This window comes from Musca autumnalis, unplaced genomic scaffold (assembly GCF_047663935.1).
Source record: "Musca autumnalis isolate F117 unplaced genomic scaffold, ASM4766393v1 scaffold_3, whole genome shotgun sequence".
NCBI classification, from domain to species: Eukaryota; Metazoa; Arthropoda; class Insecta; order Diptera; family Muscidae; genus Musca; species Musca autumnalis.
The window spans coordinates 168968822-168981152 of NW_027411866.1; the positions used below are offsets into that span (position 1 = coordinate 168968822).

The following is a 12331-nucleotide window of genomic DNA, read 5'->3' on the forward strand; positions in this document are numbered from 1 at the left end:
AGAAGAGGTCCTTCGCTTCTTCGGCGGCGCACTTGGTTGGGGCATAGCACTGAATGATGGTAATGTTTCTCACTTTAGATTTACATAAATTTTTTTAAACCCATTCCGATAAGACTTGTCATTTCCAAGCAAAATCGTGAAAACCTAAAGAAACTCCAAAGTTGTGAACTTTGACCGCGATTTATTTTAAAAGCGCTCCGGCGATTTTTTCTTGTTTTTTGATTTTTCTAATCTAAGAACATTGCTGTTTCAGAATCCGCAAAAAATTGTAAGCGTGTAAGCGGTTTTCATTAAAATTTAGTTAAGGCGCACCGTATATGACACTGATTTATAAGGAGGAGATACAGTCAGTGCATTGTCCCAGTTTGAACTCCTATATCTCAAAATTGGTAAAACCTACAAAAATAACATACAGGTTTATTTTGTAGATAATTTTCATTGCTACAATATTTTCTTTAATCCCATTCCGATAGGACTTGTGGTTTCCAAGTAGAATCGTGAAAACCTAAGCAAACCTCAAAAATGTGAACTTTGATCGCGATTTTTTTTTAAATCCCACCGGCGATTTTTTTTTTTGTTTTTTGTTTTTTGATTTTTCTCATCTATGAACATTGTAGTTTCAGAATCCGCAGAAACTTCCTAGGTGTAAGCACCTTTCACTTAAAGTTAGTCAAGGCGCAACGTGAATATTGTATACATATACTCGGGCATAGACATAGTGGAGACAGCAGTGTCGATTTCTGTTCTTCCTAATTTCAAAATGTTAATTTTTTTAATTTTTTCCAAATTGGTGTTTGGACAAATTTTTTAATTTATTTTTAAGCAGACAGATGACCCCTATCACTAAGATGATTCGAATTCAAATTTCAAACTTATTTTTTTAAATATTTGCTCAATTTTTTCGAAGAAACAAAAATTTTCTACAATAACATGGGTTTAGTTATCATTCGAACCAATTTGAAATCGAAGCCCAGAAAACAGCCATAATTTCATACATTTTCTCAGCACTACGCAAAACCTAATCACTCCACTTTTCCCAATTTAATGAATAATGGAATCAAATCTCATTACGGACCACAATGAAAACCCAATGTAAAACTGATTTATGATTTGATTTTTAATGCAAAGTGTTATGAAAAATGTTTAACAAATGGTAAGGGTCTCATCCTAACTGTGTTTGGTATTTTGAATACTTGGTAATTGGTATTTGAAAAGTGCATTATCATCATCACACAAAAGAGTTTTTCTTGTTCGTATTTTTAGTTAGTTGTTTTTATTCTGGAATATGTTGTGCAATTACTGTGATCTTCATTTACACATTTGTACTACTGGGACACTGTTTTTTGTTCGAAATTGCAATCATATAACACCATCACAAAACGTATAAACATCATCATTGTCATTTACCATTCAACAATCAAAATCGCATTTCGACCATTTAAAAAAAAAGAAACAATATTAATTTCATCAGACAAACGTATTTTGCAGCTGGTATAACACACTATAAACTAAACATTAAGAGCATACACACACTATAACATACGTGGTTTTGGTTATATTACACTTGATGACAAAAATGTATTTTGGTGATGTTCTTTGGAGTCGGAGGGGTTTAAAATGTAAAAACTGAAATTTAAAGTAATGGGGTAGTTGAACATCAATTTATTGAACTGTTCTGTAATGGACATTTATGTTCGTGCTATGACAAAAACATTTTTCGCTACCGCTAATGAGGATAAAACGGAGAAAAGGAGAACAGAGATTTTATTTTCTGTATGAAAAGGAGTGAAATTCAAAAGAAACTGAAGTGTTAAAAATTCACTTGATGTTTATGGAAACAGCACTTTGCCTAAAAGTTGGTCAAAGTATGCCGAACAGCTAGAAGCTGAATAAATAAGGCAATAACCAGGATAAAGAATAATAAGGTTGCAGGAGCGAAGGTTTTTCAGCAATCCGGTGGCGACTCAGTCATCAGCTAGATAGCATAATTTGGATGAATCAGTGCACATATGCTGATTGGAACTTGAATGTTATGGGGCTGCGTGCAACTAGCAGTGCTGACAATGCTTCAAACCTGTAATTGTACCGCTCTGATTAGCGGAGACAGAAACCAAAAATGATGTCGATGATGTTTATCTCTTTACCGGCGATGATATTTTTCTCTTTATCACCAGATGGCGCTTTAATCTATATACTTCCAAAATGTTATCAATTGTATCAAATAAGATGGAAATTCTTCAATATAGTATTTATCGTGTTTCTAGCATACTTTCAGCACTATATGTATTGCTAACACAAATTTAATACAATTGACATCACTACTAGTGTCCACACTAAAGCGCCATCTGGCGATATATATAAAACATAATCGACATCATTCTTGAGTTGTGTCTAAACTAAATTAGAGCATTAACAAAACATCTTTAGATCATTGACATCACTACTAGTATCCACACTAAAGCGCCATCTGGCGATATATATAAAATACAATCGACATCATTCTTGAGTTGTGACTAAACTAAATTAGAGCATTAACAACACATCTTTAGATCGTTGACATCACTAACATTGGCGCGCGGACCCATTATACACTTTACTAGCATACAATGCCCCGCACACAAGAAAGAAAAATAGTTTTCATCGTATTGTGTGGACGACTAAATCCAAAGGCCAATGAAATAATTAGGTAAAGAACCTAACAACTTATACCAAATGCCAGTGTAAGCATCGTTACATGCAGGACATCCACATCGTATGGACCATCACTGTTTCAAAGTGCAAAAGATACACTGGCTAGGTCATGTTACATGAATGGTTGAATGTGCACCAGATAAAAAGGTTTTAATGCGAGTACACTCACGCTGTTGACTTTTATAAAGAAGGTCACCTCAAAACATGGTTTCAGATGGAGTAGCGCATCAAATTGTGGGGATTAGAAGCGAATTCCGTGTGCGGTTTCATGAACAGACTTTCTATTTTAGCCGCCTAAGAACTAGAATATTAAACTCAAAATTAGGTTTAAATGCTCTGAAAAAATCCGCGCTTCTTTAAAAATATATTTTTAAAAATTCCACCATTTTTCTAATAATATTCTTTAATAAACACGCTTCCAGGCTTCTTTTAAAAGGAAATCTTTGACATATTCTTGAAGAAGAAACACTCTTAAAATGAGCACTAATCAATTAGTTGTTTTAAAATATTAAAACAACGACAATGAGATTAAGCCAGATTATTAAACAAAAAAACAAAAAAAAAAAAAAACACAAATGAGCTATCCCAATAACAACGTCACCAATACTCTATTTGAGAAACATTGTAATAAGCAGCCCAACAAAATTTTGTTATGTTGCCTTCGTTGTATTTCAACATAACAGTGTTTTTCAAGCACTTTCGTTGTGGTTGTGTAAGGATGCCAAAGAAAGACTTCTCATTGAAGTTTTTTCTTTGGCAACGCATTTGCTTCCATCTGGCGATTGATGTTAAACCGTTTTTTGTTGAAGAACTTTCTCCATTTATAAATTAGTTGTTTTAAAATATTAAAACAACAACAATGGGATTAAGCCAGACTATTTAAAAAAAATTGCACGCATCCCTAGAAAACTTTTTGTAAAAATCTCACGCATTCCTAGCAAAATATTTTTAAAATCTTACGCATCTCTAGAAATAGTTTTAAAAATTCCATAAAAAAACACTCATCCCAAGAAATATATATATTTTTTAAACCCACGCATCGCTAGAAAAATATTTTTTAAAATACCCACGTGTATTTAAAAAATATTTTTGAGAATACTCACGCAATCATAGAAAAAAATTTTAAATAACCACGCATCCCTAGAAAAATATTTTAAAATTACCCACGCACCCCTAGAAAAATATTTGTAAAAATCTTACGCATCCCAAGAAAAATATTTGTAAGAAATCTCACGCCTATTTTTTTTTAATCCCACCCGTACCTAATATTTTTTAATCCCACGCATGCCTGACATTTTTTTAAATATCCCAAAATGCCAAAATTTCTTTAAATCCCACGCATGCCTGAATTTTTTTTAAAAATCGCAACATGCCAAGTTTTTTTTAATTTTTTAAATACCACGCATGCTTGAAAATCTTGTTTTTTGTTTTGATCCCACCCATCACTAGAAAAATAGGTTTTAAATTCCAATGCATCCTTAAGAAACGCATTGAATCCTTAAAATAAACAAAAATATTGAAAAATACTTGAAAAAATCTCACGCACCGCTAAAAACTTTTTGTAACAATCTTACGCATTCCTAGAGAAATATTTTTAAAATCTTACCCATCCCTAGAAATAGTTTTAAAAATTCCATAAAAACCCCTCGCATCCCTAGAACAAAATATATTTTTTTAATACGCACGTATCTCTAGAAAGATATTAAAAAACCTCGTATCTCTAAAAAATATTGTTGAAAATACTCACGGAACCATAGCATAATGTTTTTAATAACCAAGCATTCCTAGAAAAATATTTTAAAAATAACCACGCATCCCTAGAAAATATTTTTAAAAATCCTACACATCCCAAGAAAAATATTTGTACAAAATTCCACCCCTAATTTTTTTGAAAATGCAACCCGTGCCTAATTTTGTTTTAATTCTACGCATGCTTCACATTTTTTAAATATCCCATTATGCCACAATTCTTTTAAATCCCACGCATGCCTGGCATTTTTTTATAAATCCCAACATGCCAAGTTTTTTAAATCCCACGCATGCTTGAAAATCTTGTTCTTTTTAATCTCACGCATCACTAGAAAAATAGTTTTTAAATTCCAACGCATCCTTAAAAAAATATATTTTTAAAAACTCAACACATTATTCAAAAAGTATTTTTAAAAACTCCACGCATTATTCGAAAAATGTTCTTAAAAACTCCACGCATTATTCGAAAAATATTTTTAAAAACCCCACGCATTATTCGAAAAATTTTCTTAAAAACTCCACGCATTATTCGAAAAATATTTTTAAAAACCCCACGCATTATTCGAAAAATAATTTTAAAAACTCCACGCCTTATTCGAAAAAATAATTTTAAAAACTCCACGCATTATTCAAAAAATATTTTTAAAACTCCACTCATTATTCGAAAATTTTTTTTAATAACTCTACGCATTATTCGAAAAAATATTTTTAAAAACTCCACGCATTATTCAAAAAATATTTTTAAAAACCCCACGCATTCTTCGAAAAATATTTTTAGAAACCCCACGCATTCTTCGAAAAATATTTTTAAAAACCCCACGCATTCTTCGAAAAATATTTTAAAAATCCCACACATGCTTCAAAAAATATTTTTTAAAATCCCAGAAAAATATTTTTAAAATCCATTGAATCCCTAGAAAAATATTTTTTTCAAAATAAAACGCATCCCTAGAGAAATATTGTTAAAAGTCCCACGTTTCCATAGAGACATATTTTTAAATATCCCTCGCATTACTAGAAATATATTTTTAAAAATCCCATGCCTCCATTTTACAAATATTCTAAAAGCCTTCTTTAATGTACATAAAAAAGGATTATACTATTCTCTTTAAAAATATGCATAACAATTTATAGAAATTCAACGCTGGTTGGTTTAGTATTTTCCACAATACAACTACTGCCAGATGACGATTGTCGCTATCTATAAAAATATAGAAAATAAAAATAGGTAAAAAAACTATTTAAGTTAAACGGTTTTATGTTAAACATACATTGCAATGTTTAAGATAAATGTACTAAAAACCAAAAAATAATAAAATAGATACAGTCGTGGGAATTATAAACATATGCATAGACTAGACTAAAATAAAACCGTGGGGCACGTCAATTGTCTATAATCGTTGATTAAAATGTTTGTTTTGTAATGTTACACTATAATTAGGCAGTTGTTCAACCGACAACGATGCACGTGTGATAAGTAGGGCTAGAATGTGGAAAAAAGCTAGCAAGCTCGATTATAAGCGAGTTTTAAGGTTTCATAGTGGTGAGCGAGTGGATTAAAGACAAACTACGAGCAGTGAAACGCTTCCTCGCCAGGCAGCAGTGTGAATGTCCAACGATAAACTAGTTGAAACATCTCTTTTATTTACATGGAGTGTATAACTATTGGAATTTCCATGAGCAAGAAAATAGTAAGTAATTTCCTCAGCGTCTGCGGGCCAACTGCCTAACGACGAATTAAACGATTCTTCTATCGCACATTAAGTCGATAATTTGTAGACAATTGACGTGCCCCACGGTTTTATTTTAGTCTAGTCTATGCATATGTTTATAATTCCCACGACTGTATCTATTTTATTATTTTTTGGTTTTTAGTACATTTATCTTAAACATTGCAATGTATGTTTAACATAAAACCGTTTAACTTAAAAAGTTTTTTTACCTATTTTTATTTTCTAGTTTTTTGTTTTTATTTCGCATTCTGTTTAATTCATTTAGTGCTTCATTATTGCAAGGTTTCTTGCCCGTTAGTTTATTGCAGTCCAACTCCTCTATACGTTGTCCCTGCAAAGATCTTACTCTACTAAGAGCCACGTAGGCTTGACCTTCTTCAAACAGTTTCGCACCTAAGTATACGACTGCGAGATCCACAGTGCTGCCCTGCATTTTGTGTATTGTAGAAGCCCATGATAGTATTAAAGGCAACATTCTTCTTTCAGCCGTCCCGTAATTGTACTTAGCTGGAAACTGTATGGCTTTCGGGTGTATAAGATGTACTATATAGTGCACTGTATTCTTCTTGTCAAGCCCTTTTATTTGATACCCATATTGGTGGGATTGTTAAAAAATTGTTATCAGCCATCTTGGATTTAAATTTTTTATAGTATTTTGTATTCTGTTTGTTGAGCCCTTTCATTTGATACCCATATTGATGGGATTGATAAAACCTACGTTATCCGCCATTTTGTAGCGGCCGCCATCTTGGATTTAAATTTTTTATAGTATTTTGTATTCTGTTTGTTGAGCCCTTTCATTTGATACCCATATTGATGGGATTGATAAAACCTACGTTATCCGCCATTTTGTAGCGGCCGCCATCTTGGATTTCAATTTTTATAGTATATTGTATTCTGCTTGTTGAGCCCTTTCATTTGATACCCATATTGATGGGATTGATACAACCTACGTTATCCGCCATTTTGTAGAGGCCGCCATCTTGGATTATAATTTTAAATAGTACATTGTATTCTACTGGTTGAGCACTTTCATTTGATACCCATATTGATGGGATTGATAAAACCTACGTTATCCGCCATTTTGTAGCGGCCCCCATCTTGAATTTATAATGATAATGAATAAACATAATTGTATTGTCACCAAAATCCAAAGTGTATACAAAATTTCAGATTAATCGGTTGACAGGAAGAGGGTGAAATTTGAATTACTAAATTTGACCCAAGAATAAATAATAAAACAAACTGGGTGAGCTAAATAAAACCTTATAAAAAATGTTTTTAATATAACTATTACATGAATTATTTTTTTTTAAACAACTGAATTTTATTTCTTTAAATTTATTCGCTTCTCTAAAAACCAATAAAATAGATTCCAAAAAAATAAATTCCATACTTCCCTCAAAAAATAAATAAAAGAAATTGCCAGTTTATAAAAAAACACTATGCAACACTGAAAACGCAAACAACTTCTAGTATGCATTTTTTGAAAGTACATATTTAGACTACAAAAACCCTAGTAGGGTTTTGTCCTGTCAGATCCAGTTCGGATTTTATGGCCGCATTTAAACCGTTTTTTTGCATTTATCGGGCCTTTATCTCAGAAATGATTAGGAATTTGGCATTACTGTCTGTGGCAATATTATAGTCCTAAACTAGTGGAATTTGAACATACCACTTAAGAAAAACTCCATCTAGGGCATCAAAATTGATAAAATATAGAAAATTTTACATAATTGCTGAAATTCTGGTCAGTATCAGCTATACTATTGGGATTTGAACTAAGCCACCTTTTGCAAAAATCGTCCAAATAAAGTTCTCAACAATTCTTCAGAACATTCTGAAACTCTAAAATGTTTACTTCATGTTGTTTCAGCGGTATTTTGCATCATGTCTTTTACAACACGTATTTAAAACACAGTTCACACCAACAGCTTATTCTCGCATTTCGGATTTCACCACATTATTGACATATTTATTAAATCGTCATTGAAAAATATACTGAAAACAACGTGATAGAGGCATTTTACAACAATAGCATGTTCATTACATTCCAGCGAAAATTTTTCAAAAAGAAAACATTAAGAAAAAATTAAAGGTTTTTGAGATATGGTGCGAAATATATACAAATTTTGGAAATTTTCTCTATTTTATAAAACTTGAAGCAATAAATGTAGTTTTGCGAGTTCATTATTTCTCCAAATATTTTATTCTTGCCCATATCAACAAATTTGCCTCAGATGTCCGATGAATATTCAAAGATATAGCCCAGAATTACTTTAAAAAGTCTATATTTAACCATGTTTAGATGGGGCCATAATATCCAATCTGGATCTGACACAACAAAACCCAACAAGAGTTTTTTGTCATTTGGGTCTGTACTTTCAAAAAATCCTCAGCTCAAATTGTTTGCACAAGATTACCTTAAAAATGTTGCACATGTTAGTGGCTTTTGAAAAATGATTTAGTATTGGACGGATATTACTTTGTTGGTCCCTCTAAAAGCCCTTGATGACTTATAGTCCTCAAAAATATTCTTAAAGAATTCACAGATCATATAGTCCTACCGCAATTCTTGACAATTCACGGCCATTACAATAATAGTAATAGTCCTCCTTGATAGTCCTACGAAGAATATTCTTCACAAATCAACGATTTTCACCTTTATATCTTGGCACGATTACTGTCTGTCGTACAGATATTCCTCATAAGTCCAGTCAGTATTGGTCATAATGGATTGTTCTAACCCAATGCAAAATAATATTAACAAGCTTTCTTTTTCTTTTTCATTTAACTGTGTTTATTATACTCTACACCACATTGTGGTATGGGGTACGAGTATTGTCATTGACAAAGACAAAGACTCTTTGTACATTTGTATGTAACATGCAAAAGGAAACGGGATAGACCCATAGTTCTTTTCGGGGATATACATAGAATCACTTTCTGAGTCAATTTATGCATGTCCGTCCGTCCGTCTGTCCATTTATTTTTGTGATCAAAGTACAGGTCGCATTTATTGTCTGATTCAGCTGAAATTTAGTGGGTCGAACTATAAATCAAAATTAAATTTTTGCTGGTTGGTCTTAAAAGTTTGTCATATACCGGCGGGTGTAATTAATGTTCCATTTATGTCAAAATTGAGAGCAGATTGGTCGTAATCCTCATTTCGACTTTCACTTTTTATGGATTTTCCATCTTTTTGTCCATAGACATCTCCGATTCCAAAAAGGAAAACAATCACCAATAAACAAAATTGCATTCAAGTGTAATAAAATGATTTTCCAAAAGAACACAAAGGTTGACTATCTATTTTTGGATAAGGGCAGGAAAAGTATCTGTTGTGGATGGTGGCGGGAGAGAGGGGGTCTTAAATAATATTCTGTTTTATTTATAGAAAGTGTTGGTTGTTGTTGCTGTTGGTCTTGAATGATTTTGCTAGAGACATATGTAACTTGCTGTTACTTTTAAGGGAGTAGAGGGGAATTGATGATGAAAACTGCTGGAGGGACATTAGCTTAAATTTGTTTTGAAACTCTTGTAGCTTTTACTAAACAACCGAATACTTTGTATAGAGTATGTTTTTTGTTTCTGGGTTTCTTTTTTTGGTTTTTCTTATTTAATTTAATTTTGCATAGAATTATTTATATAAACCTGCTTCTGTTATCCAATCAAGGTATGAGACCATGGCCGTTTGAAACATGGTTTTAAAACGACATTTCTGAAATTCCATGCGACGTTCGACGCGATTACGTTCATTGGAAAATTCACTTGAAAATAAATTTGCAATATAAAAGAAATTCAATATAAAAAATATTATTTTATTGCTTTTTGTTAAAAAACAAAACATAAATTTAAATTAAAATTTAAGAGGCATAGAGAGAAAAAAATAAAATAACTTATGAAGATATAAAAATAGTTAATAATATATATGTATATTGACATTAAAATTTCTTAAGATTTTGTTATGACTTACCCGCTAAGAACACCAAGAACTAAGTTGAGCATAAAAAATGAGCCTATAACTATAAGAGGCACGAAATATATCCAATTAAATTGTGAACCTAAAGCATCGTTGGTCTGCAATGAAAATTGGTTTTTACAGAACACACCCAAAAAGATATTGGGAAAAAAGGAAAAAGACATTTGATTAGTAAGAATATTCAAAAAATTCAATTTGTACTACTTGGGCATTAAAACTTATTTGTTTCAACTGGGAGAAATATGGCAATTTCAAGGTTGGGTTTGACTTTTAAATGGCCTAAGCTCTAGATTATTATCTACGGTCCATCCATATAGTATAAAACTATAATATCACCCGGAAATTGCAATATTTCTCTATACACAAAATTGTTAAATTAATATTACATATTCATTAAATTTAAAAAGAAAAATGTATGTACACATGTGAAATAAATTATTCTAATTGTTGGTAATTGCAATGGCAATTTTAAATGGTGGTGATAAGATTTTTGTATTGTCTTTATGAAACCCCAATTCAATACATGGCTCAATGAAAATTTGCACGTGTTGAAGCAATAACTTAAAGAAAATATGTACTTTTTTGTGAGCTCGCTGAGAGAATTGATGACGATTAGATAAAGGATAAAGGAAAATGAACTGTGAATAATTGTGGTAAAAAAATTAATTTATTAATTTATCAATTATTATTGCTCAATTTTCATTTGAATATCAAATTTGCAAACTTAAAAAAATACTATTTAATTTTTGCGAAATGTTTGTCAAAGCAAATTTTACGATATTTGAAATACAACAAAGGTTATTGTGTGTGCGCTGAGTGTTTTGAGATACGAAATTATGAGTTAGAATTTCCTTTTACATTTTTGAACTTGTTTTGTCCAATAATTTACCAATTTCAGAATGATTTCAATTTTCTAAAATACAACACAACTCAAAAAAATAAGTGTATGTTAACAAACTACTACAAATTGAGAAAAGTTCTTTCATTGACGCATTTTACAAACAAAAATGAATTGCTGGTAATTTCAATTAATTTATTATTTTATTTGAGGAGCATGAACTGACAAAGTTGTGTACATTATACGGAATTGCCGAGGGATTTTTGAGACTGGAATCCTACATACATTGGTCAATAGTTTTATATTAAAATTTTAGGTTCACTTTTCCTGTTTTAGACTTGGATCACGAAGGAACTAGTTCAATTGAAAGGCTCGCCGAGAAGAACGTATGAACTAGGTCAGTCGACATTATTTGTTAGCTTGCTAATTTAGTGCAGAAGCTCACGTATAATGTAATGCGTCTGAATAAAAATAGTCAAGGTAATAAGAAGAAAAAAAATCATAGCAAAGGAAGTACAAGACTATGCGACAACCAAAAAAAAAAAAAAAATAAATAGAAGGAAAAATGAGTAGATGATGAAAGTATAGCTAAAAATATGTGACACGTATATCGGCGTTTTTAAAGTTTACGTCGGAAAGTTACCAAAGTAGACAGGGCAAATTCCGCCCATTTCTAGTTTTTTTTTTTTCAAAATATTTGAGTTCAGATATCTTGAGTTCAGATATCTGAGTAGGATATGAGGAATATTTTGTTTAAAAGTTTTAACCCTCATTCGGTTCATCAAAAGGGTCTTTCTGGTCTTTTTTCGAATCTCTTTCAAAAACTCCTTTAAAATGTCATCATATCAAATTCAAATATTCCACAAAATTATTGGTCATAATTCCGTAAATGTCACCAAAACAACAGTTACTCCCCTCATTGTATTATTTTGGACTACGCCAAATCGTGTATGTGAGAGCCCACATGACACCTATATTTTACTGGACCATAGGCTTAGACGTGACGTAGGGGATGGAAGATACCAAGGAACGGTCCTGACCGGTTTTAACATGGCAAAGCCCAGGATTTATCTTGGTCCCTCTTTCATCTCAAGTGGACACTGACCTCCCCGTGGTGTCACCTGGGGAACTGCCTTTAACATCCGTTAAAGGTAGTGAGCTAACATGTGCCGCGCGTTCACCCATAAGAACGTTAAAAACTTGGGTTTGGGCGTCGGGCTAGTAACCCTCCCCTAGAAAAAAACAGCCTACTATGAAAAAACGAAAGAAAGGAACAACAAACCCCTCTAAAGTTGACGAACCCCGCAAACGTTTTAAGGACCACGATCTGCGAATCTG

General features: G+C 32.0%; 1 protein-coding gene across 1 annotated transcript in view; it reads right to left on the reverse strand.

Annotated features, from left to right (window-relative positions):
* The window catches only part of cac (calcium voltage-gated channel subunit cacophony), a 541297-nt gene that overhangs the window by 262576 nt on the left and 266390 nt on the right, over nucleotides 1-12331 (reverse strand). Inside the window, exons 8-9 of the mRNA XM_073975285.1 lie at nucleotides 10150-10253; nucleotides 9828-9943 (exon numbers count right to left, since the gene is read on the reverse strand). Of these exons, the coding sequence (XP_073831386.1) occupies nucleotides 9828-9943; nucleotides 10150-10253 (220 nt within the window). The remainder of the gene's footprint in view (nucleotides 1-9827; nucleotides 9944-10149; nucleotides 10254-12331) is intronic.